At 39.6% G+C, this 27,131-nt stretch overlaps 1 protein-coding gene across 1 annotated transcript in view; it reads right to left on the bottom strand.

The window, feature by feature from the left end:
* ITGA9 (integrin subunit alpha 9) overlaps positions 1-27,131 on the bottom strand; it is a 228,249-nt gene that overhangs the window by 24,530 nt on the left and 176,588 nt on the right. Inside the window, exons 23-26 of the mRNA XM_074900986.1 lie at positions 26,184-26,291; positions 9,700-9,825; positions 8,973-9,092; positions 7,158-7,259 (exon numbers count right to left, since the gene is read on the bottom strand). Coding sequence (XP_074757087.1) covers positions 7,158-7,259; positions 8,973-9,092; positions 9,700-9,825; positions 26,184-26,291 — 456 coding nt within the window. The remainder of the gene's footprint in view (positions 1-7,157; positions 7,260-8,972; positions 9,093-9,699; positions 9,826-26,183; positions 26,292-27,131) is intronic.

Here is a 27,131-nt window from a genome sequence, read left to right as displayed (position 1 = left end):
AGTAGTGAGTTTTCCTCCCTCCTTCACAAACCACTTTCATCATCTTTGCTTAAAAAAGTCAAAACCCTTTAGTAGATATGAATTGTTAAATCAACCTTTTAAACAAAACAAAATTGCTTAATTTTAGAAGTTAAAAGTGGGTGAAAATCTGGGAGTTGAGTCAGATGCAATTATGCAACCCCAAGACACTCATTTTTAAGATGAGTGGGCTCATGGAGGATCCACCTTCACTCACCGGTGACAGCGTTCAAACAATGTCATTCATAAGACATCAAAGGGAACACGACAGCATTCAACCCATACAGATGTTGAAGGTGGGCATTCAGGAAAAGGCTGCAACAGGGAAGTAATGGCAGCACTGGAACCAGGGCCAAAGAGGATCTGAGTTCTCCATCCTTGCAGGTTTCCAAGCCTCAGACAAAGCCACGGGGATCCCGAGTCAGTGCAGGCAACAGCCCTGCTCTGAGTGGGAAATGGGACAGGACAGCCTCCCAGGATACCACTAACGAACATTCTTCTGTTTCAGTTAAGCATACACAGCCTCAGCAAACACCCACAGAAATTACAGGCACAGGTGAGAGAAAGCAGGTGAGTAGGGCTATACTTTGTCACGGTGTTCCCATAAAGAAGTACTCAAAGGTCCTTTGCTCAGTTTAACAGGCTAATGCTGATTAAGACCACAGCTTTCCTGGAGGAGGAATTTGAACCCAGTTGATTTACACACATTGGGTTTTTTTCTATTGATGAGATATTATCAGGCATTTGATGCTGATGAGACATGAAAACATAACAAATGTACAGGAATGAAACTACACATAGACATCATTACCCAAACATATTCCCATAACTAGTATCATAATGCTCAAAATAGCTCTCGAACATGGATCAATTGTTCACCTGAGAAAAAGAATAATTTTAGTGTGTCAGACATTAGTACAAAGCCTTTGTAAGACCTTTTAACACATCTTGCTGAACAGGGAAAGTTTCCTAAGTAGCAGAGTTTCCCTCATAGCCAAGACGAGTGTAAGGGAAATACCAGAGAGATCAAACACAAATTTTGTGCCTTATTCGTATTTCTGAACCAGCTTGGAAAGATGATCTGATGTGGCAGTCCATTTCTCATAGAGGCTATGGTTAGCATCCATCTTGTGGACACAAGTCTGATGACTATTTCTTGGATGATAAGTCAGTAATGTTATTTTCATTTCTGACTCTAAAAGAAAAAAAGTCTGTACATTTTAAGGACTGCCAGCCTCAGTGAAGAGACCTTTCAAGCAGTCCCTGGATGCAAAATGACATGGTGTCTTCTCTCCACTAGTCAGAGAGTAAATGTTAACATAACACAATCTCCAGCACAATAGACCTGTATGTCCTTCATGCTGCCAAAAGACAGAGCCAGGAATAGCTGCAAATCATACATCATCTCTACAGCAAGAGCCACACGTTTCAAGTTTGAAGCACACTGGTTAGAATAGCTTGGCTGTAGCTTTTGCAGTCACAGCTCAAGCTGTAAGGGTAAAAAGCACCAACAGCTTCTTATCTATCCCGTTTCTTCTATCAGTCTGCAATCAACACACAAGCATAAAACCCGCCGTTTATGGCTTTGTGGTTTGGAGAGAAGCAGGGATGTTGCACATACTAATGTCCTCATCCCTCTCAAGCCCTCAAAATCTGCCTGCACCAATACACAGCCACTGCAGTGAGTTTGGGTGAAGAAGCAACCAACAACAAAAAACCCAAGCCAAACCCCAACCAAATCAGACTGAGCAGACAGTGTCGATCACACGTTAGGAGTATCAGAAAGAAGCCAGTACAGTAAGTGGTGGGAGGCCAGGAAAGCAAGTCATCCCGGGGAGGGAGGTTGGAGGCAGAGGGTGACATTACTAAAGAGAAGTGCGCCATCCACCACCTGCCTCTTGACCCCCTGGCCATAGGGCCATCTCTGAAAGCCAATCTCGAGCAAACCTTGAACTCCTCATCCTGTCCACACCAGCAGCACAGCCCCTACAGGGCAGCCAGCACACTGGGGAGCACAGGGCAGCCCCCATCCCAACCCACATCCCACAGCCCCAACTGATAGAGAAGACAGGACTGATGACAGTGACTGATGCTGAAGATAAGAAGTGGTGGCATTGGGAAAGCATCCCAGAGCGGGCAGCAGCTGTCTGTTTCAGAGAAAGCAGATGCAGCAGTCAGAAAACATCAAGCGGATTATAGGCTTGTTTTTGGACTCTGACAAAACACCAGGGAAAGGCCGTGAAAAACACAGTTGTCTTGAAAATGTATATGGAGGTTTAGTTTCATATTTATCTTTTGCATTTCACACTGTATTTGCGGGATCTGAAAGCCCAGGAGGCAGCATAGTTTGCTGTTTAGCTGTACGTAGCTCACAGTCAACCAGGTTTTACCCAATGTAACTGATCTTCTGTAAAATAACAGAGATTTTCACCCTACTACTGATTTCTTAAATGTTGAACCCTCATGGACAAGGGCATCTACCAGTTCATCTTCTACCCGTGCCAAACATTTGCTATATTCTGAGAGTCTTAGTGAACGAATTGAAAATAATCAGCATCTTTTTTTTTAGTGCTTTTAAAATAGCCTATTTCAGAAAAGTGTGTAGGCAAGAAGTTAACTGAGTAGGAACTCTGCAAATACTTATAAGTTCATACTGTGCTGAAGCCCTTTGCAGAATACGCACACACTGCTGCACTGGAACTCAGACAAGAAACATACTTCAGCAATATCTGGTTAGAAATACATAATTGCAAAGTTTTCCTTTCTTTTTGCTTATGCACACTAAGTTAATTTTATGCACTTGTATCCTGACCCACTGCCCATGGAAGACACAGGCTGATAAAACAATGTTATTTGATTTCTGTATTATCACTCAGAATATTTCTGGTGTTTCAAACCACGCTGCACTGCTGGCTGACTTGTCCATCCAAGTGCTGTTACTCTTTGGGGGACCTGCAGTAAAGATACCATTCTCCTATAAATCTGTACACCTATGCATCCCTTTTTATATATTTATTTATTCACATATACTAGGAAAAACCTTAGAAGTTCTTGAAAAATACAAACCTGGGTATCCTTGCTATCTGCTTGTCTCTGTCCCTGGGAAATGAACTGTATTTTATTGCTACTGTGTATTGTTCTGTTCCTTTAGCCAAGGTTGTGTTTCTACCTGCCAGACTGCACTGTAAAGGTAAGAAAATCTATAAAGAGATTGCTACAGTAACAGATGCAAAGGTAAAACAAAGAAAGGAGAAACAAAACATGGTGAAAACAATAAGGCATCAAATAACCCACAGGAAAAAAGGCTGCAAAGCTGCACGTATCTGGCTCCAGGGAGGCTGGGATGTTCTGCCCATCTCAAAGGTAAGCTAGGGAGAATAGGTGCCTTAAAATGCTGTGTTCATAAAAGGCAGGAGGCGGTGGTGGTGGGTTGCTGAGTGGAAGAGCTATTCCCATGTGCATTAAAAAAAGGCTGGGACATCATGAGCACTAGGACCACAGGCTGCTCCTTCCAACACAGACATGGAGAACAGGCCGAAGTCAAGGAGTCCTCTGTGCCACAGGCAAACAGCTAAAGCTTAGGCACCTGAATAGGCATTTAAATCTCCCTGCATATAAAAACCCCTCAAACACACCTTGTAGGTCCTCACAACCATAAACTTTATTTTTTAAAGTTTTTTTTTTTTTTTTTTTGTATTGTTTTCCCTGAAATATAGTTATGACTGCAAACAAACATACCTAAATCCTGGGGGAAAAAAAAAATAAAAATATCCATGTAGGGCAACCAGTTGCCTGTGTTGAATTAAACCTGGGGTGACTGGGCTGAAAGCGAGAGTGAACTCTATCCAGAAGGAGGGAAAGGTTCAAAGGCTCGATAAAGCGTAGCACTGCTGAGCTGACAGCACCAGAGAGTTATACAGTAGCCTTCAGCTCTACAAGGCACTTTGTGGCAGGAGCTGTGTGCATTTTATCTGGGGTCCCCCTTTCACCCATTTGGTTTTGCATTCTCACTTTCAAGACAGGGAAGACTCAGGGGCATTTGGCTGGTTTTGACATAGCGAAATCTAGCCTGGTTTTCCCTCTACACTGGCACTCACAGAGAGAAGTCCTTTTGCTCCATAAGAGCACTCCTCCTCCAGCACACGAGCAGTGAGCATGGGATGCGAATCCTTGGATCTGGCATTTGACCACTGTGGTCTCAAGGAGCTTATTGTTGGTTTTGCCTCACATGCAGAGAAGGGAGCCAAACCTGCATGGAAACTCATATGCTCAAGAAAATAAATTATGCCTCCTGAAAATACCACGTCATTGTTTTAGCCAATATATACTCATGTTAATACAACTGTCATCACAGAGCCAAACCCAAACTCTGCTCACCTTCTTCATGTGATTTGTCTAAGAGTTCAAACAGCCTATTATATAACCAGAGACAGAAAATATATCATTCCAAATCACATAAAACCATATCCAAATCCAGAGAATTGGCTTCTGAAAACTGCATAAATTAATCTTTTTAAAAAACAAGTTAATTTCAAAGACAGCCTGCTACCCATCTTACAGATACTTACATGAGCTTTTGCATCTCCCTTACAAATTATCTACTACAGTTTCTGACAAAGCTGATGTGTGGTCCTATCACCACGGGTACTTCTTACACTAGCATCACAAGTATCAGTCTTTCTTTTACTTCTGTCTTCTTTACAGATAGTTTGCACTGAGGTATTGTAACACTGTATTGTAAAAGTGCCCAGTGCAGTAAGAGCACATGGTTCTAAAGAACCGTTTAAATGTGCTAACAAGTTTAAGTTAAGCTCTAGAAAGCAAAAAGGCCTTTTCAAATTTACCATGAAAAAGTGTCTAAGAAAATGTTTTTCATTGTTAGGGAACATTTTCATAAACAGAGGGAGTCCATGCACAACTGTTCAGAAGGAGCTGCTATCCAAACGGATATGGTACAGCAGTCCATGGTCAATGAAAACAATACAGGATAGGCTTTAAAAAGGAAGGGAGGAGTATGAACAAAGATATTTTTTCTCTCCTGTTTCTGCTTCCAGATGAATAGCTGTGGCTTGCAACAAGTACTATTCCCTTCTGCATTCCACAAGAAAAGAGAAGGGGGGAAAATGAATACCTTGAGCCAAACCACATGTCTTAAATTTTTCCCTGAACATGACCCTGTGCAAAACATACCAGCAATGGTGAAGCCAACAGACATATGGAAATAGCATAAAGGAGAGAGCAAATGGCACTCACATTAGAAAAGACTTGAAATTACAAATTGATGTTACATGGCTACAACGTGTCAAGCATGCTCCTCTACAGCTAAGGCTTCCCAGGAACTAGGACCAATCTCTTGCTTGAAGATTAATATAGCTTCCCAGCACACAGAGTGCGCTTTATAATCATTGCAACTCAAGGCTTGATGAAAGGCTTTCCGGGAATAGGAAAAGGACAATGTTTTTTTTTTGTTGTTTTCTTTTTTCTCCAAGCATTAGATAATAATGAAATACAGCAGAGCTTGCATTCCTAGATAAAAGCATTTCTAAATTTTGAACATTAAATAGTAATCCCACACATTTTACATTATGCCAATCACTCTGAGGGATTCAAAAACCCTTTACAGATCAAAATATTTGGTAGAGAGATCCTGGCTTCTTCCATTTCACTTGGGGCATGCGTATCACAGTCAGGTGTTACTTCAGTCATTAATGAAATTTTACCATAAAATTGCAAGACTTGCTCTGTGCAAGCACCAGAACTAAACAGAGATAAAGCAATGCATCAGCAATCAGGGCTGCAGGTCACTTATAAGGCACATTCCCAGGGAAGGCTAGCTATGTTTTTCATTTCAGCTGCCAAGACTATTTTTTAATGCTCCTCAGAATGGTCCAGAAACCTGACAAAGAAAATAAAACAGAAGGGAAAAAAATGGGGTCTTGTCATACAAAAATTCTTTTTCTGACAGGTCTAATAAAATAGAAAGTTAAGTCTAGGGTTGCAGACATGCTGGTGGAGGAATGGTCAGTGTAGTGGTGTCCTCTACTTTCAGACTGAAGGTACTAAGTAGATGCCAGTTCAATTCTTCTTTTGCCTATAGGGTTTTAAATCCAGTATCTCTGAATTAAGGGCTTTAATTCAGGACATCAGTGTCTTTCAAAAGTGTGTTGAACGCAATCTTCTCACGCTCAAACCTCAATAGTACTCACTGAAATGGAGCCAATGACAGAATGGTTGCATGGACTGGTGGTGATGACAATCACTGGGGATAAAAGGATAACTGAGAGATGGGACCTAGATCATGTTCTAAAAATACACAGCAATAGGAGAAATTGAAAGTAGTCCAGATTCCCTCTGATCCTCATGTGAGAGAGAAATAAGATATGAAACTTTAACATTTCACCAAACAAAGAGAAAGCTGAATTTGGGTGTGGCCCCCTATTCAGCTTTCATGTGTAAGTATTAGGCGACTTGGTAGTAGGAAACCAAAGCCATTACCTCCTCCAGTAGATTGTAAACATGGCCCCGTATAGTTTTACTTACAGCCAAAGCTATACAGTGAATTCACCTTAAGCTTTAATAGTTCCCCTTCAATTTTCAATCCAGACTCACACAGATCAACGCAAAATGCAGTATCAGGTCACACATGAATTCCACCATCTCAGCACAATGGAGCAGTTAAATGAATCTCTGAAAGTTTAGACCTCCTTGCCCATTTTCACAGCTCCCAAAATATCATTCAGACTTCTAAACATTTCATACTGGCACATCTGAAAAGACTTTGCCGGGGTTTCAAGTCTCTGCTAGGTTTTCAAGGAAAATCTGCATTAGATTAAAGCAGAAGCTAACCCTAGAACAGGAAGTTAAACGTAACTTTGGCATGAATACCTCAAGGGTATTACAATTTTGGCTAGTACAACACAGATCCTACTGCTCCACATAAGATCATTCACTGTGATGGCGTAGTTATCACAGAGAGCTAAACCACAGAAGCACAGTTCACAGCACTGATAGTCTAGCCAGACAAAGTCTGGGCACTCTTATGGGCTAGCCTGGCCACAAATTCCATTTTGCATAGAGCTGTCAGTGATCTCCAGGCCACTGGGATCAGGAAACCTTTCTCTTTGGGTTTATTTACTCACTGCTTTTTCTTCTGGGCTTCCATTGGGCACCTCCACAACTCTGAGGTCAGGGTCCACCCTCACCCTTGCCCTTGTGACAAACTGGATGACTGATGAACTGTCCTGAAAAGTACAAAGAGGAAGAATTAGATTTGAGGGTACAATAAAAAAAGGACCAAATAAACCCCAAACAAAACATCAAACATTTGCCAGTGTAATAAACACATCTAGACAATGCTTAGTGGAGGTTGGGTTGTGAGTTAAGTACCATCATGGTTAAAACCTTGCTTTGAAAAAAAAAATGTATCTTATGCTCATAACAGACAGACAAAACTGAGCACATTATCCCAAATTAAAACAAAATCAGATATATTGGACTTTAAACACATCATCTGCATTTGGCCTGTTAATGTTTCCCCCATTTACCGCAAAAGCAAAAGACAGAATGCTGCCAATCAACACAGGCAGGCTTAATATTAACCATCAATGAAAAATTCCTATTTGTTTTTCAAGTGAACAGAAGATATACAAAACCTGGGATAAACTCAAGTATATCCCAAGGTGAAAACTTCTTAATCACTTGAACCTGGCACTGCAGATATCTTAAAAATCCAATGTTCACCTCTCCCCTTATTAATATATATTTCTTCTATATTTTACACAGTGCATTTTAACAGGCATATTCCAATACGATGCAATTTCAACTTATAGGTTAGTCATTTGTGTGCTGTTCACCTTGGGGAGGGTAGGTGATCAATAGAAAACGGCATGTACTGGTGATACTGCCCCAAAGATGCGTGTAAGCGCTATATGCATTTTAAAGGAGTGTTGTTAATAGTTATCTTGGAAAGGATCTGGAAGATGGGATGAATCCTAGTTATTCCCAGCACTGAATTTCCCAGAAGCACATTTTGTGTGTACTCAGTTACTTGTTTACGTATTTCAGTATTTCTGTAAGTATGTAAGAAATATCTGAAACTTCTGGCCTTGACTACGTTTCCTGTTTCCAAATACAAATGAACATTAGCAGACTGGTTGGTTTCAGCTGGAAAAGCTGAGAGCTATCAATTGCTTTAGGAACTGCTTTGTCATAAAGGCTCTCTCCAATGCTTTTAATCTAGCAGCTATCAAAGACAGGTTTATTTTAGTAGGCTCGTGTTATCAGCTTTCTCCTCAGATTATTTTATACATAATCTTACAGCATCATGCCACAATTACACAGTCAGCATTTTTTTAAGTAAAGAAAAAAGGCCAAAATGCAGTAAAACACTAGAAAATTAAGAGATTTGCTGTCTCATTCAGTGGCTTCAGAGAAGATAAAAATTAACTTGCAACCATTTGTTTCTTGTCAAAAATGTCAAGTTCAGCATTAATATGGTCGTGATGTATCTTCTTTGAATAATAATAATTTGAAGTAAAAAATTACAAAAAACTGCCACGTCTCTGTTTACATGGAAGGAATGATAGATAGTTGGTCACAGTTTACATGCACTTACTCTACTTTTAATTTTTCAGAATGAAAACTTTCAGAAATCAATTCAACTTTCAGAAGTCTCTAGCCTTAACACCACACATACAATTAGGGGCCTCATTTGTTGTTTCTCAATGTATAAATTTCTGAACTTAATTTATTTCTATCTTAATGGGAAATGGGTAGGAACTAGGATTAACACCTCCATACATGCTGTTGATAAATAGATCTGTTTTCTTTGACACCATATTTTTTTTTTTTTTACACACTAGTAAAGAGAGGAAAGAATGCAAGTTTTGAGTCCATTGGCACGCATAAGCATTCTGAAATTGGTATTTAAGACAAACTACAAAGGAAGCACATACCTTCTTCAGTATCTCAGTATTCAGCAGCGTATAGATACTTATATCACAAGACTCTGCTTTGGCTAGTGAGCTTAAATTGCAGCGTATAATTAAGCAGGACCTGCCTGGTCTTTCACAGTCCTACAGGAAATATGGAAAAAGCTGTTAGGCAAAGGAGGAAAAAATTCAGTGACAAATTGTGTGACAGCAAACATACCAGCTGACTAAGCTTCATAGCAAACTGCTAAAATACAGCACTCCTGCATTGAAATAAGAGCAACTTTCAAGACTTGAAGACAGGTAGATACAGACTCTTGCATGGAAGCAAACCAGGTAAAATTCAGCCCTCTACAGAGGAGCTGAGCCAGGCAAGTGCCCGGGGCTGGGAGGAGAGGAGCCACTGCTGCACATCAGCCCTCTGCATGGGTCAGGCACCAAGCAGGGCACAGGGCCCCGCTGCCCCATGTGCCTTTGACAAAACACAGGAGCGAGGGCTCTGGTCACCCAGTGTACACTGCCACGTCAGGTAACTCCCCACTGTACTTCCTGAAACTTCCTATTGCCGTTTAAAAATCAGATAATCAAAAATCACTAAATATTCCCACAGCACAACATCAGTATCAGGATACATGCACCAAACAGCTGCTCTGTAATGAACTCTCTGCTTGAGTTCTTCATGCTAAGCCTTGCAAAAACCTTTCGTAAGATACTCTGTATGTTCAAGTTTGCCACAAATGGACTTTCTTACCAATACTTTTCTGCCAGACTTTGTGAAAAAAGCAAATATTGTGTGGAAAATATTTTCATTCTCTTGAGGAACAACACACGGGCTGAGGTTTCTGTGAAAAGAACAGCTTCCTTTGTCTTGACCAACCTGCAAGCACAATTATAAATCACAATTATTATTCTGAATTAAACACAAGAATGTAAGATTACCCTCTCTATAAAAATACACCTACATCTGAGCTGGATGTCTGGACTCCCATTAATAGTCAAAAGAGAAATAAGTGCTTCAGGAGTTAAATAAACCCAAAGAAAATACCTGAAGTAAGCCAGACAAACTACACTTTTGAAATGCTTGTCTCCCTTGACTGGATAGGATATGAATGTATCTGACCTAACTCATATGTAGGTGTCTGTGTTCCACATGTCTGGAGACAGATACAGAAGAGAAAAATCTCAGCAAAAGATATATATCACCACATAGCATTTTAAGTTAACAGTGTTACCCTCTGTGTTACCTTTTTTGTAATTGTATTATTTGGTGCTGAGGCCAACTTGACTGCTTCACAGTTTATACCAGAACTAATGAGAAAAATGAAATCTCTGTGTAAATGCACAAGCCCAGACACTAAACCTGTTCTCTTACCTTCAGCACAAATAGTACAAAAATAAACTTTTAGTATCATTAGGAAAAAAAGATGCTTGAAACAAGTGTAATGTACCAAGCTTTGATAAAATGACTTTCAGTCAAAATAACCTTGCACTAGAAAACCCTTCTCACTTTTTGCAGCTTATGAATATTCCAAATCTATTGGAATTCAATACAAACTATGACAACAAAGTCTCAGCAAATTCCTCTTGCTTCCATCGTTAAAACCTGTGAGAGGGAGATTTTTCCCACAAACCACCAAGTGACATGATTACACATTCTGCTGTTGACATCCCCACAGCCTCTACTCTGAGAGGATGAAAACTTGTACCTTATTCAAATCACAAATCCTTGGAAGAGGGAGGAAAGAAGTTGTTACAGATGTGAAATTGCTGCATGCTCTGAGTCTGATTCTGCATCAAAGAGTTCATAGCTGAGTTAGCTGAAGCATTGCCAAAAAAGAAGCAAAACCCAAAGGTCTAGATAAATCCTAGATGGTATTTCCCAGACAAGTGATATCTATGTCTCTTGGTAAGATACACCTTTTGTGCTTCACTGGCCCACAAGCTCTTCATAATCTGTTCTCTGAAGTATGTATTTATAACCTGTCTTTACACGATCTGTCCTTACTTTCCCAACAGATACAGGTACAGGTAGCTACCCACAGTTTATAGTCTCCCTGGGATCAGCTGAAAATTAAGATTATGATGTTCTCCATTTGTACAGATCACCTGGAACGAGTTTTCTTTATTTATTGTAGGTAAGAGATTCACAAAGCCCACTGACATTTATTTTCTTTCAACTTTCATATGGGAATTAGATCCAGATCAGCCAGAAGGTTTATGTTAAATCAAGAACAGCGAAGAGTCAAGACCTACTCAGTACTTGCTTCTTCTTCTTGAAAGTCTGAATTACCAAACACTTGGACAGATGTCATTAGATTCATGCAAGAGATACATAAAGGACAGGATGAGCTTCTGCACTATCCCAGCTTTTGGCATATTCTCCAACCAGTCCTGCTTTATATCCTGTACAAATATGGTGTAAGAACAAACCAAAGCAGAAATATCTCACAAGACTAAAAGGAATTACCTGGCATGAAGCAACATAAATCTGGTCCTTGATTACTTTGCTTAAACTGAATTTGGCTACATCTCATCCTTCTTAAAACACTTCAGCTGAAACAGAGAAAGGCTCCTCCAGAGGACTAAGTCTGAATTTAGAAATACCCCTTCCTCTCTGCCAACTATGTAGCAATCTTACAGGAGGTAGCTACTAAATCCAGTCTCAGCCCATGTTAGGAGGGACACATGCAAGCACTGAGCACCTCCTGTCACCTGTGCTGCTCCAGAACAGACCAGCAGGTCACCTATAGCCTGTTTTAGTAGCCAAGGTAGATGCCAGTTCCTAGGAGGTGGCAGACACTACTACTTGGCCTGTGGAATTTGGGGGAATTAGGTCGTATTCATGTGTGTATCTGTGATCAATCAGCATATGCTGACAGCAGGTAGGCAGGAAAGGATGCAAGGCAGCTGAGAATCACTCCGTTTCTTTTAGCACTCTTAGAAACAGCAGAGCCAAAGAACTAGGAAAAGAAGTAACAAAAAACTTTGAAATGGGTGGATCATGCTGAGGTAGAAGAAAATCCAGTCTTTCCAAAGGACTGGCCACAGTTGGGATTTTTGTTTTGTGGGGTTTTTTTCCTTTTTCTTTTTCTTGTTTGTTTGGTTTGTTAGGGTCATTGTCAAACACTTATATTTCACACCATCTCTTATTTTCCTCAGTTTTTACATGCATAAAGGGAAGGTTCAGCCAACCAGTCCGACAATACTATGGTAACTTTTCATCAAACTTAATTTTCAATGAAAAATTCAGCTCTATGAAATCAACCTGGTAAATAAAATTTTAGCACAAAGCTTCTGCCTGTATTATGTTGACACTGAACTGCATCTCTGACACACAAATCAGGATTTGGCCTCACATGTGTGAACAAGCCTCTCCTTGTTCACACATGGTGCTATCCCAGTCACCTGTTTTTCTCATTGTGACCAACCTCAATCTGGTACACAGAGAAGAAAATTTCTAGCAAAGTTTAAGGGTTTTGCATGAGCAAATGCTTACAGTTTATAGATGCAAGAACTATGCAAGTCTTTGAAATGAAGAGGTAGCCAGGCTCTTTGACAACATCTTGGAGTTTCAGCGTATATGACCTACTAGAGAGTTTTGGAATTTTCCATGTGGTCTCAGCAGCCTATAAACAGAAAAGGACTACCCCCAAAGTGATCTTCCCAGGACCTGGGATCTAACATCTCACAGAAATAGCATCAGAGGTTTTCAGAGCAGTGCAGAGGATGTGGAAAGAGATGTGCGTTGCCTTTGTACTCAGTACAAGGACTACACAGAAGCCACAGAGAAAAATCAACATCCAACTCCTAACTTAAACAACAACAAAACTGGGGCAGTGGGAATGGGGAAGAAGGGAGGCTCTCTTAAATCCTACATTAGGACTGCAGCTTGGGAAATAAAAACCCTGTCCCGAGTGAGGTACCAAGCAGAAGCAGCCCTACAGCCTCCCAAGGTGGGAGTTCCAAGAATCTGTGTTGGAGCTGTCTCTGCAAAAGGTTGTTTCATTCTGTCTTCCAGAAGATACTTAACCACTTTAAGTCCCGCATGAAATGATTTGCGGTCTGGTGCACTGGCAACACAGTTCAATCTCCTGTACTGGAAGTGTACCTACAATCTGTACCCAGGTGGATGTAGACAAACTCTACATCAGCACCTAATGTAGGCCAAACAAAAAGGTGAACCAGGCTAACTGCATGGCATCCTTAACACCTGATGTCCATATGACATCCTCTTCTAACACGCTCCGAGTCTGATTCTGTAGCCTGAATATGCCTCAGCCACAAATGTGCGTTAAGTGCACTCTCCAAGTGCTCCTTTGTGTTTTTTTTGACCCAAAAGAAATCCAGTTGGTGTACTCTGCAATGTGAACCACAGGTTCCTGCGTGGGGAGGGCTGGCAATTTTGCAGTAAAAGCTCACTTCTGGGTTGAACTAAGACGCTAGTAAAGAAGCACTCCAATGCACACTGGGGTCTTCAGCAGAGCTTCTGCAGAGGGTGATGACTCCGAAAGCACACTGAAAAAATATTATGCATGCTTGCTAAGAAGAAGTTTTCAGTTCTTCCACCCATGAGTGTGGATATTACATTAACTCCTATAAGCTGGGCTCCTTGAATTCATATTGTTTCTTATGTACTAGAATGGTTACATTTCTACATACGGAAACCCTTCTGGAACAAAAAAGCTACAGTCATTCTTGGCCATACAAAATTCCTCCATAACTAGAAGCGAGATAGATAGATATATATATGTATATATATATAATTTATTTTTTTTAATCAGACCTAGAAGATTTCATTGAACCAGCTTTACATTGCAGAAAAAAAGGCGTAAAAAGGTCTTAAGTTATTTTCTGCTTTTTCTTTTTCTCTACATATAGTCTAGACTACCACATATATAATGAGATTTTTCAGGGTAAAATTGTTAAATTTTTGCCACACTGAACTAAGTATTATCAACTACTGGTCCTAGTCTTCAACTCCTGGAAAACCTATCCAATTAAAGAAAATAGTGTATTTTTGCAAAGAAATTACGTTTTCAGATTTTCGAGTCTAAACTGAAAAAAATCATAAGGTGGTGGGGCTTTCTGATGGAAACCGAAACATTTTTGAAAAAGTTTTCCACAAAGAATTTATAACTTGATATATTTATTATGATTTGTCATTGTTCTAATTAGAATGAGGCACGTTTTGACCATCTTTAATAATGTCTTCAACTTTCATGTGAGATAAACCAACATCAAGAACAAAAGTAAAATTTTCCCACACATTTTTACTGACAATGGTTTCCTTTTACCAGTTTCTCCATGTGCAGGGAAGTTCCCATTCTCTAGGAACATCTTGTCATAGACTGCATCTAACTGCACCTAACATCAACAGAACATGTATTATTTTTTTCTAGTTTTTATCTCAAGTTTAAAAGCTCTATTGTTGAAGTGCTCAGCCCCAAGGTAAAGAAAGGTAAAAAAAATAATTTAAAAAAAATCACTCTGATATTCCCACTGTGGAATATCAGAGTGATTGAACCCAGCACAGCCTGCATTCAGATCTCACCTACATTCTTGAACATGGCTGGATGCCAGAATAGCCACTGACAATTTTCAGTAGCAAGACATTATTGCTGGGTGCCTCACTTAAGACACCTAACAGGCCTGCTTCCAGAAGAGGGACACATGACACTTAAAAATCACCAGCTTTCAGAGACTTTTAGATGGACATCCAAAATCTAAGGGACTGAAAATCACTACTCACTCATGAACACATATCTGTGTACTCTTCTACCGTATTCAACACGTGTGTATATACATGCAACATGCAAAGAGATATAAGCCAGAACATTTGTACTACACAGACTGTAAATGGTACCTTGCGTAACAGGCCTCTAAAGGTCACCATAAGTCTGCAAAAGCTAATAGTATTACTAATCTATCATCATGCAGAAAACCAGAACATCCCTTACGCTGCCTACACTATCCATAAATGGCAACATGTTAGTCTCTAGCTTTGTTAATTTTCTGGAAGTTGTTGTCCCCTTAAAGAGCCCATAAACACACTTGAGGGACAATGTTTAAATAGGACAGCCTATATAGTGGAATACCTTGCCAACTTTTTGCCGTCAGCACTAACCACTAAACTTCTTAGAGACAAGATGTAATCACTGGAGAAAGCGTGTGCATTACTTCATGCTTTAAAAATGCTGTATCTGCAACAAGAAAGAAATTCCCACAGGATGACTTTAATGGACTCTGAATATTTGAAAAGTCTTATGGAGCAGGGGCAAACCCATAAACTAACAATGATTTTTAATCATATCAGATTACACCACCCTTAAGAAAAAGTGGCAGGAGGGCATTTCAGAGTGAAACAGTTGTATGTAAAACATACCATACGCACATCACATCCCCCCAAAATGTAGGATATTCAATAGGGCTGTATGGGAATAGCATTTTGGATTTATTACGTACACAGGGATCATCCTCTCTGACTTTCTCTGCACGTGTAGGTATTTATGAGAATACTCAGGCTGGGCCTGTCACTCCAGCAAGATGGTACCAGTGCAAGGGGGACAATCACCACATGTTCCCCTGGGAACCCAGGGCTGCCAATGAAACACTTGTCACATTTTCAATTTCGGCCAGCCATGGGTTTAGGGGGCTTGGATTTTCTAGGTGAAATAACACACCTGCTGCCTCAGCACAGTCCCCTACTATCAGCTCTGTCCTGCACCTTCATGGTACTCGTAACATCATTTTTGCTCATCCGTAGCTACTCTCAGAACATGGCAATGTCTAGCAAGCCTCTGGGGCCTTTAAGAAATTATTGGGGTTTGTTAACAAACGTTTTAAGGGTTCAGGCCATACTGCCTGTAACAAACTTCACAGGTGGACTGAGCCTCAACTTGTGTAACATGCATCAAAGTCAAGACCCTCCACTTTTTCAGAGCTCTGTATTCTGCATAAGATGTCAACCTGGGAGATGGAAATGAAATACAATTTCCAAACAGTGGGCTAAGGAAGGTCAGCTGAGGACCAAGCACAAAGAAGTGGAAATTAACATTTGGCATGGGGTTAGGTATGTGCATGTGATAGGAGTATCTTAGCAGAATGGGACTAAAACTAGCTGTTGCTTCCAATGAAGCATTAAGCACAACCACCCTGCTACATTGCTGCAGATAAGAAGCCGAGGGCTAATCCCATATTTAATGACTGGCATTTTACAAGATAAACAGGTGAGCAAATGCGTGTCTTTAGCTCATTCCTTATAGACAACACTAGACACCCATTAATGCAAAAGAATTCATTATGGTATCAGAAGTTTCCAGGCTCTTCCAGCAAGCCTGACTCCCCTCTTGAGCTAAATCATCACCAGTTATTAGTGAGAGCCTGGAAGCCAGCAGAATTAAGCTAACACAAAGTAAGCATGAAGAAACTGGAATCCAATCATGAGTGCGTGTGATAGAACTAAATGCATGTCCGATCATGGAAAAAACACAGGGGTATGCTCAGGGAAAACATCATAAGGCACAAGATATTTGGAACAGCAATTTTAGCTGCAGGAAACATGCTCAAGTTCTGAACACAGGTCAGTCATCTCGCAAATTTAACGTTGTTCAGCTCTGAAATGGATGCCTTGCTCATCAGCCCTGGGGTATGCCGGCTCCAAAGGACAGTTTGGCCACAGTCTTCTTGAAATTGCTGCCGGACAGTTTTTACATATTTCTCCTTTCTTACTAGTTTTTTTTTACTGTTTTATTTATGTACACATGCCTCATCAGTGGTTCAAGTTTGCAAGCTGGATAATAAATAACAGATCCACTTTTGTTTGTCTTTGTTGTTAACCATAGCACATTCATCCTAATATGAGGGGAAAAAATGTATATGTGTGTCCTGATTCAAAGATACTGATTCACCCTTTAGTAGGGGAACAGAGATGAATTGATAGGCATGGTTAATCTGACATGTCACACTGAGAAAAAAAGGGTACTGACAAGAAATTCCAGACAAGGTCAGACTTTCAACAGTAGACAAATAAGTTATGTAAATATGTTATCTGAGTACTTGCTCCATATGCCAAAAATGTTTAATATTCACAGATAATGAAACATGTTTGAATCAGAGCAGTTTTGTTGATTCTGGCAATAAATTTAAGAGCCACTGAAACAACAGAAGAGAATTAAAAAAATTAACCCATTTTACACAACCCTTGAAAGATTTTAACTAAAAATAGCAATGCTGGTAAGGAAAAGTAGTACTCTGCGAATCCAATAGGTAAACTTACATAGCCATAAGGAGCAGCAAGATTTAAACAGCAAAGTGGAGATGCTAAAGCATTACATCAGCATAGAGGAGTACTCCACTGTAGCTCTGGCTTCTGCTCCTCCAGCCAAAAGAAGAACACCAGACGCACGTTTGGCATAGATCTGTGCTAACCCAATTGTAACGCCTATAGATGTTTTTCCGATCACTTAACCCTGCAGCTTAATCAAATAACCTGTTAACCTTGCTTGATCAGCATAGTCCTGCAACATTTGCCTGGTTTTGGCCCTGCAACCACTTTGCACACACTTAGCAGCAATCCCCAGAAGTATTGCTCTCAAGAACTACTGCTGCCTAGCCAGCTTAGTAAGAAAAGCAAAGATGTCCTGATTTAGAGTTCCTGACTTGCAAGGCGGTGGCTTCTTTCCTAGTCAGAGGGTACTGCCACTTGTACACAGTGAGAAGAAAGACCAACCACTCGTATGATTTAACTGTGAGGTCCACAGAAGGTTCAGGCCTAAGAATGAACACCACCTTACATGGAAACCAGTTTGCCTCTACCATGCATGTGCTACTTCTGTATCAGCCTTTAACAGTTGAAATCCAAGACAGAGTCACTGACAGGTATATTTCCTCTCCCTATGATGAACTGTGAAATGTTTAATCAACATATGAGGTGGCAAACAGATCTCAAGGTAGGTGTCTATTTAAAAAACCCCTGAGATCACCTGGAGTTCAGTGCTCCTTCTGCTACGTTCTACCTGGTTCCAGCACATCCCTTTCTACAGCATTTCCTATGATGCATAAAACACAAATAAACCCATGTTTTTTCTTCATCTGATTGTTGGACTTTCCTCATGGGCTGTGTTGATGTTCGCATGAAAAGTTGTAAAGACTGTGCAGGTAAATATATTCCCTGTAGGCATCAAACAACTTGGGTGGAATGTTTCACTAAAGCAGATATTTGAATGCATTGGAAAGGTATCTTAAGATCAGCTCTAAGATTCAAGCTCTCTTTAGAGGCAGTGGAGAGAAGGTACGACCTCCAAGAGGATGATTTTGATGATCTGTTGTAGACATTTGAAGATTAAATGAGTCATGCTCATTAAAATAACCCTCCTGGGGGGTGAAGTGGTGGTGAGGTATTTTAAGTTAGGCAGATGTCCTTTGTTTCCAGGACATCTCAGAGTTCTCATTCCCTCAGGGAATGTCTTATTGATACTTTTGATACTATCTGGTACCTTGCACAAGACTGGAATGATGCACTTTGAAAGACAGGAAAAAAATCCAACAGAAGATGCTTATTTCCACTCTGGTACATGAACAGGGTGGTAAACCCTTCTTCCATCAAATGGGAGCTAAAGTTTATACACACAGATACCATTGTTCTTAACTCTTGCTTTCTTGGTTTCCAAATTTACATGTAAACCATAATCTTGTACATTATTTACAAAGGAAAAGGCTAGTTTATGAATCAGAATTTAAAAGAGGCATGTATGTTAAAACACTTAATCAGCTCTTTTCTGAATTTCCTCCTTCACTGTTTTTTGGCAGAAACAGCTTCACCAATGGGAAAATGATGAAAGGATGCAATTCCTACACTCCTTCAAAAAGAAATAAAATAAAAAATAATTAAAAAAAAAAAAAAATTGTCAACTCTTATTTTCTCATTCTGTAGTTCCTCCACCAGAAGGAGCTGCCTTCTCTGGCTGGGAAGCTTACAAAAAAGTCTACTGTATGTCTTTTTCCATACCTCAGCAAAACTTCTGATTACTGTGGTATCTACCAAACTTCCTGCTTCCTTCATGAATCTGATAAGAGCTAATGTATATATCCAATTCACTTCATAAGACTTCTTTCTTTATCTGAAATTCACCTTTATAAAAAGGCAAATCAGGCATCTTTTTCAAAATTTGGATTTCACATATTCAGTCAAGAAAATAGGAGCTATGAGAAGTTGACAAAGTAGCAACGCTTTCAGTTAACCCCATACATTAATCAGACTGCCACATCATATTGACAGGTCATGAGTTTTGAGGGGAGAGAGTGTTGGAGAATTTCAATAACTAAGAAATTTGACAAATTTAACTTCTGTCGTTTAGAAGCTAATTGTGAGCAGGCCAAAAGTGAACACATCAAGTGTTGCCATGGTTTGGTTTAATACATAGATCACTGCACTTTTTTCAGATTTTGATGGCCTTGATTTTTATAGTACTAGTCTTTCTTGAAAGTTAAAATTGTTTTTCTACATTCAAAATGTATTTTACATGAACATTCTCTTTAGCATTTAAAAAAAAAAAATCATTACTTACGCAAATACTATAGCACTCTCGTTGCTAGAATATTTGGTCAAAACAAATAGAAAACATCAGAAAATTTGTTGAAATCAGGTTTCACCTAAAAATCCAAACTAGGAAGTCACAGAAAACTTTCTACCATGTTAAGTAGCTCTGCTGTATCCTCAGGGCCATATCCAGCAATGCATGAAAAGATTATTTGGAAACACTGAAAATGCAGTGAACTCTAACCAATGCACAGCTCTTGTACATTGATTCAGATGGCTTCTGTAAAGCAAAAATGTCAATTTTTTTTTCCAATTCGGATTTATTTTAAGGTCCCAACTCAGGAAAGAACTTGATTTTATGGCCAGGCACCCTTTCCTGTATAACAATGAAAACTCAAATGAGAGCTAAGTTCCTCTTCACTGAAAGAGCTTCAGTTTATCATGTTGACATTAGGAAGATGTTTATGAGAGCTCTTTCTGAGCTCCTTTAGATCCTGCTTCCCATGTCTAGAGGTGACTGTGCCATGCTGCACCATGGCATATGCTCCTGCCTCCCCTCACAGCCATCCCAGAATGGGGTAGATACACCAGTTTCTCCTGCAAGTGACAGAGGTCCCAGGCAGAGACAGATTCCGTTGCTATCACAGAGATGCTCTAGACTGGGGGTGGGGGAACACGTCCAACTGCCTAAGCAAAACATTCTGGAACAGTCATTTAAAGAAGCAATTAAAGTGAAGGAGGCAGGAAGGTCAGCAAGTTTCTGTACAATACACTCCCTGGAATGAATAATTTCCTCCAGCAATCTAGTTATGCCTTTAAAAATAATGCCAAAATATGTGTATGTCAGTGTGCATATAACAATCACTGCAAAGAAGAGACTATGGGGGCGATGACTAATACAAAGAGCTAAAATAAATCTTGCTGTAAGTCCAAAATGTTCCTATACAATTCCTGTATCAACGATGGCAACCAGCGGCAGCATACATCGCTGCTGGAAAAAAATTTTGCTACATCAAGTACAATCAGCAAATATAAAAATATTTATATCTTCCATGCTGGGACTGTTTATATGTTTGCAGAGCTGAGACCTGAAACTTCAAAAGACAAAAGCTAAACAATTTTGAATTGGCTGCCAACAAACAAGGGTTGTTCTACATAATGATAACAATATACAGGTTTGCCTCAATACATGGAGCATGCAATAGTGAGTCTGACAATCTCAACATATGCCTCAAGGAGTATTCATGCACTATCAACACAGAGAGCTCTGACAGTCCTCCTTTGCTTATGGTTTTAAACATCAGCAGTGCAGTAGCCAACACATCTTATTTTTATGTTGGAGAATAACAACCTACAGATAATAAGCAGAAATTACATTTAAGGTTTTAAAATTAAAATTAAAGGTTTTAAAATTAAAAGAAATTTTAAAATTTCTTTTTCATTATACGAGTGAAGAAAAAAAAAAAACCACACCTCAAGCAGCCTGGGACCTTTCATGGATTGAAAGCAAGCCTTAACTCTTCCTCTTAACATCTGCCCACTTCTTACAGACATTACTGTGCAAATGTCACGAAGAAAAATCACGAGTGCTACACAAAACTAGCCATAAAAATGCAACCTGTCATCAGCCAGGAAAGACTTGTGGCTCTGGGACTGACTCCATTTTACTTTTTCTGTTTCAGCGTTCAAAGGAAGAGAATAATGTTTATTTCAACAGCTTTCCTTATTGAACACGACAAGCTTTTTTACAGTCTCATGCCCAGGCAGCCATTAACTTAAAAGGCAGCTTGGAAAAGGAATTCTCTTCAAGTCATCCATGCTGTTAATCCATTTTCAATTCAGATTTTCTTTAGTTTTTAAATCTTACCGATGCCCAGCTTTCATAAAGGCACAATCCAGGTCTCACCCACCCAGAGAGAACAAAGGAAAAGTGTGAAGTGAATATGCCAAGCCTAGTGAGAACAACTGGAGGTCTTCTTTTGTCCTTCCAACAGAAGGACTTTTTATTTTGCTCCCTAACCAAAAAGTGAATGGGAATGCTGGACCAGGAACTAGGGGCTTGAGCTAACTGACACATTCAAGGTTAATGGGAGCGGGATTCACAAGACTGAGGTTTAACCCATTTTTCACTCTCTGGAGACAATTCTCAAAGTCTAAGCTTCGATGCCTAGGGAAACTCAGGGAGACTTGATGGCTTTTGCCCTGTCAGTGGAGACTGGCAAGTGCTCTCCAGCGTTGTTTCTGTGACCCTCTGTCTCCATTATTTACTAGAGTGAAAGAATATAGTAATTTCAAAATATTCTAATACCATACTTAGATATCAAAAGTTACATGCAGGGAGGGAGTTTCTCATCAGAAAACTGAGAAAAGTATTTCTTGCCTTCTCCCTCCGAATTCCCTTTTATTTTATTGCCTAGACTGCAAACTCTCTGAAGAGGCTTTCAACATGTACATCTCACTTTCCAACAAGACTCTTATCTCAGCAGCGATAACAACACAGTTCTTTACATTGATTCACGTAAACAGGCCCTTAAAAAAAGAAAAATATATCAGTGCTTGCTGGCCTGCTTGATGCATGCAACAGAAGCAGCAATAGCTCCTTCCAAAAACCCACAAGTGCACATAGCACTTTCTCTGGGTTAACACCATGCATCTTTGATTCTGGTGACAATTGTAGACTGGAGTCTAAACAACCTGGCAGCCTTGCAGAGCTTGGTCCCTCCAGAGGAGGGGTGAGGATCATCTGCTTGCACTGCAGTTGGCTTCCAGTTCAAACAGACAAACTCGGTTTCCAACTGTTAGTCCCTCGTTCCTCATAATTGTGTTTACCTTCACTGGAAATAAAATAAATAGGAAGGCAACAATCTGATCCAATTCCATAAAGCCAGCATCAGAGTAATCCCGGACACATTGTTAATTTATCAACAGCTTCAGGAAATACCCTGGTTAATTGGTAGGAGCTCCCATTGTGAAAATCTTTTTGGATGCCCCGGAAAGCAGCTCCATGGCTGGCAAGTCAAGTAGCGCTTCCCTTGCCCTCCAAATTAGCTGGATACCCAAAGGAAATTACTAATCTCTCAGTTCAAAACCAACACACACACAAGTATAATGAGCACTGTTTTCCTTTGTGGAAGAATAGATCATCAATGGCTTGAAGAGTGGAGAACATACATTTCTGTTAACACTACCTCTACTGTACTGTTTGGGCAAAGCTCTTCCATGTCATCACCTATACTGTTCTTACCAGCAAGATGAGGTATTTCATTTATTACATTTTTAACCTGGCTTGAAACCTCTGCCAGAAAGCAAATACAAATACAAAAATACATAAAACCAAACAAGTACTAACTTGTCCTATCTGCTTGCAAAATATCATTTACCATTGCAGAATTTGACTATCTACTATGTAAAATCAATGCCAATAGTGAAATTCCCTAGTTAAAATGACTTGTAAAATGTCTTGAATTTCCTTTTGGTTTAAAATTTCTGATAGGGATGACGTTCACTTAGGGGTTTTTCTAGTTTTCTTTCAATTATCCATTTTCTTTTACTTCTGGCTTTTACTGTTGACTTGTTTCCTTTACATATTAGGGGCTTTGTTGGAGGAAGTGCTGCAGAAACTCCCAAGGCCCCTTGAAGAGCATCTGAACATCTCTAAGGCAGAGCTCCAAATGTCAAAACATCTTTGTGACCTGAATTTCTCTGGAAGAAAATCTTAAAGCAGTTTCTGCAATAAAGCCAAAATCTTAGAGCAACAGGAACAGAGGAAGCATGAGGGCTGTCATTTCCTCTAAGAGCAGCAAGATAATAATTCCTATTAACACCTCCCAGAGATACAGACCCTTCCAGTGGGCCATATGTGACTCTATTTCATTAATTTTTGTGCCTGTAAGACTAGATCAGTCAACACAATATGAAGGAATTCACTCCTGGTGCTATCTTGTGGGGTATATGTGCATTTGAGACACAAACTTTAGTGCTTTTACTATGCATTTTCAGCCATAAATTTCACTGCTGTACTGTATATCAGAGAAGTGGCAAAAGTATTACTAGCTTCAAAAAACCCAAACCAGGATGTAATCCAATCTCAAATGCTGTATCAACAGTTTCAGTTATGGATAATTGACAGTTAGTTCCTAGTCCTCTGTATTAACGACAGCTATTCTGTAAGGTCCGGCAACACTGACACCTAGAATGGCTGGATTATAGGTATAAAGGTAGAATGACAGAAACACCTGCACTGTCTGAAAGGATACTATCACCTTTACTGCAGGCTAGATTCTGGGAAGTTCAAAAGAAGCAAAAGCTTGAAGTATTTCATGACAATGCTTACAAAAATGCTCTTGAAAAACAGCTGTTCTAACCCATTTTCCAAAGGTCATTCCAATCTGCTTTTAGGGTTTTTTGTTTGTTTGTTTAAGTATATTTGGTCTGTGAAAAGATGAAAAGCTCCATGATTTTGGTTCCCTTTTCAGTCAATAAAAACTCAGTGGGAGAGAAGCAGGAGGAAAAGCAGTAGGATGCTTTTCCTCTTACAACAGTAAGACTTGGGAGACATGGGTTCAGTGCCTGGCTCTGACACAAATTTCCTGTGCGACCTCAGGCAAACCATTTGGTGTTTCAATTATTTATCTGTAAAGCAGGGATAACCACTATCCCAGACAGGATTTGCTTGGATAACATTTATTAACATGTCAGAGGTGCTCAAAAAGTAATGTATTAGACTCCTACTGACCATATACCCAAAATCAGTCGTTGAAATGACCCAGGGTATGCCAGTGTATCATGCAGACATCTCTCATAAAACCATACTTGCCTACTACCACTCTTCAGCCTTCAATGCAAGTAAGTCTCACAACAGCAGTTTGAAATTTCTATAAAGACAAACTGCAAAGTAGAAGAAAGAAGTCAAATAATTTGGGGGGAACTGCAACTTGTTCTTGGAGAAAAGGGATACAAACCCTGCAATTTATTAGCACAGTCCCCAGGACAACAGCACCCAGCTGGACATCCTTTAAATAAGCCACCAGAGGTACAACAGCAGTGAAAAACAAGTTAAGAGCAAGATTTTGCCTTGTTTTTCTAACAGCTATTCAAAACCATATAGTCCATTCCATGCTTGCTAGTGTAACTTAGGGTCTTATGTAGAAATGATGGCAAACTATGCCTGGAAGTTAGCCCTTGCCCACTTGGTGGGTAGTGTACACCTCAGCTAACTCAAATGTGCAAAAAAGGTGTCTTGTCTAAGAAAATTTGCCCAGACTTCTGGAAGAGTCAAGACAGAGAAACAAGAAATGCCTAGAATGAATTCTTCACACCCTAAGTTAGATGGGGCTGAGTTCCTTTCTCTTGGCTATATAGGAACATGTAGAATGACTGACTTTAGAGGAGACACCAACATTTGGGCAGACAAACTCTGTTAAGGACACCACTTCTCTGCTGCTGCTGTGAATGCTCTCTCCCACAGCACACAGAGACCAGGGAAGGGACAAGGAAACAGGTCACGGTCCTTTGAGAGACAACGTGTTGAAAGGAAGGTAATCTTCCGCTTAGAAGGCTGGACTAAATAAAACATTAAAGTGCAATGCCATGGAATATGAGACATAGGCTAGAGAATTAATTCAGTCTACCTGGAGAATTGACTCAAGTCTATACCATATTGGTGCCTCATCCAATATTCCAAATCTGTTTCTCAGTGATTCTGTTGTGCCCATCTGCAAATATGTATATATGTAAATATATATATATTTATTTCATACCTTTCAACAGCACAGATCTTGTAACTCTGCTTAGAAAGGTCTTATTGGAGCTATATTTACACAGATTCAGCAACACAGTAACCTGCATATGAGGGATGATAATACTTTTCAGCCGGAAGGCTAGAGAAGTAGCTAAGAACAAAGAAAGTATAATACTTCTTTTGAAGTAGCCCAAAAAGCTGGTTCCATCTCACAAAGACAGATTACTTTGAATTTCAACAATAAATTTACCTCAGTAGTGAGGTTTCACTCCCTTGGCCACCACAGTATAAATGATGGTATTTTAGTGATTTAACAAAAGCTTTGAAAGTAATAAATAAATATTAGAAATTAAATCAACAAGTGTGTCTCATTTACCACGATTTATTTTGATTTTCTTTGTAGTTGATATGACACAAAATCATATTTTGAAAAACACTGTGTTGAAAGAATGTTCTTTACATTTTTTAACACTCAAAAAGAATAAATTATAACATGGACTATAGAAAAACAGATACTGAGAATGTATTCAGACCTAGCTAGTGTTTTTGCAGATAACCCAAGAAAAAACCAGGGAACATGAGTCAGCTTGGTAACACATCCTGCTGATATTACATACACCATTTAATCAGGGAGGTCTGATTAAGACTCAATCCTCTCTGGAGGTGCGACTCAGGGAGTGTTCTACACATTTCCTTCAGGATTATTAGCCTGACCTAGTTTTACACTGCATCGTAGGAAACCAGGAACATGCAACTGGCTGCTTGCCCTAGGTGAGGGACAGCAGTCAAACAGTTGGAGGGGCTCAGCTGCTTATGATGATCTGGATGCAGATATAAAGAACCTTTTATTGTCTTAAAAAGCCACTGACTCATCTAGTTCTGCTAAAACTTTTCTTGTTTTAGTCATCGATAGCTCTCAGTGCTTCTCTGGGCTCAGAACACATCATAACGTACTCACCATCATCTGCTGAACATGAAATATTTCGGCTCCAGTGGCAGAGAGGCGGTTTGGAAATGAAATGTCGAGAAAAGCTCCAGGGAGAGTGCTCGGTCCAGCGTTGTAAACCTGTAAGACAAAGATGCATACAAATGTATCAGAAAAATAAAGTTACATATATGATTTCTCACAAATGGGGAACTACTGTAGAACCACAGCTGGGAATATAGATAAATTCGAAAAAAACCCAAATACTATGCAAGTTTTAAAATGTCTTCTGACGAGGATTTCTTTTTTAAGTGTCAGGATTTAGCTTATCTAACAGTCTTTAGGTACAGTTCACATATCAAGAAGCAGTTTTGCAAGATAATTACCAGTCATCAGTACAAATAGCATGAGACTCCCACCTTATATACAGAGACACTGCTAGTACTCTCTGAGTGTTTTGGTAATACCATCCAGAAGACTAAGAAATATTGCTGTCTCAGTTAACATTCTCATTTCCATCTGGTAACCACTGCATTATATCCTGCATATGTTTTCCTTACGGAGCAGAAGCCAAAGTAATGATGATTGTGACTACCGGACTGTGGGTTTGCTGAGTGAGTTGCCAGGAAATGCATGTGAACAGCTTCCATTCAAGTTCTGGGGTTTCCAATTAAATGAAACTCTTAGTGGAAAACATTGGCTTTCTATCAAACCTCCCATAAATTTTCAGCAAAAGCTCAAAGAATTTTCAGTCCACCACTGAAATGTATTCAGTGAAAATTCCAAAATCTGTGGTTTTTTTTCCAAAAAGAAACAATCCATGGAAAAATTTCAATGAAAATAAGTTTTCATGTCTATCTAAATTTTTTCATTAGGAAAAATATTTCCTGGTTGTTTCTAACAACACATATAAGTGCAGACAGTAAAAACATTAAGCCCAGTAGAATATTTATCTGCGCTGAGACAGTACTGTCAAAAGAT

This window comes from Athene noctua, chromosome 2 (assembly GCF_965140245.1).
Source record: "Athene noctua chromosome 2, bAthNoc1.hap1.1, whole genome shotgun sequence".
Taxonomy (NCBI): Eukaryota; Metazoa; Chordata; class Aves; order Strigiformes; family Strigidae; genus Athene; species Athene noctua.
This window is presented reverse-complemented; position numbering and strand designations above follow the sequence as displayed.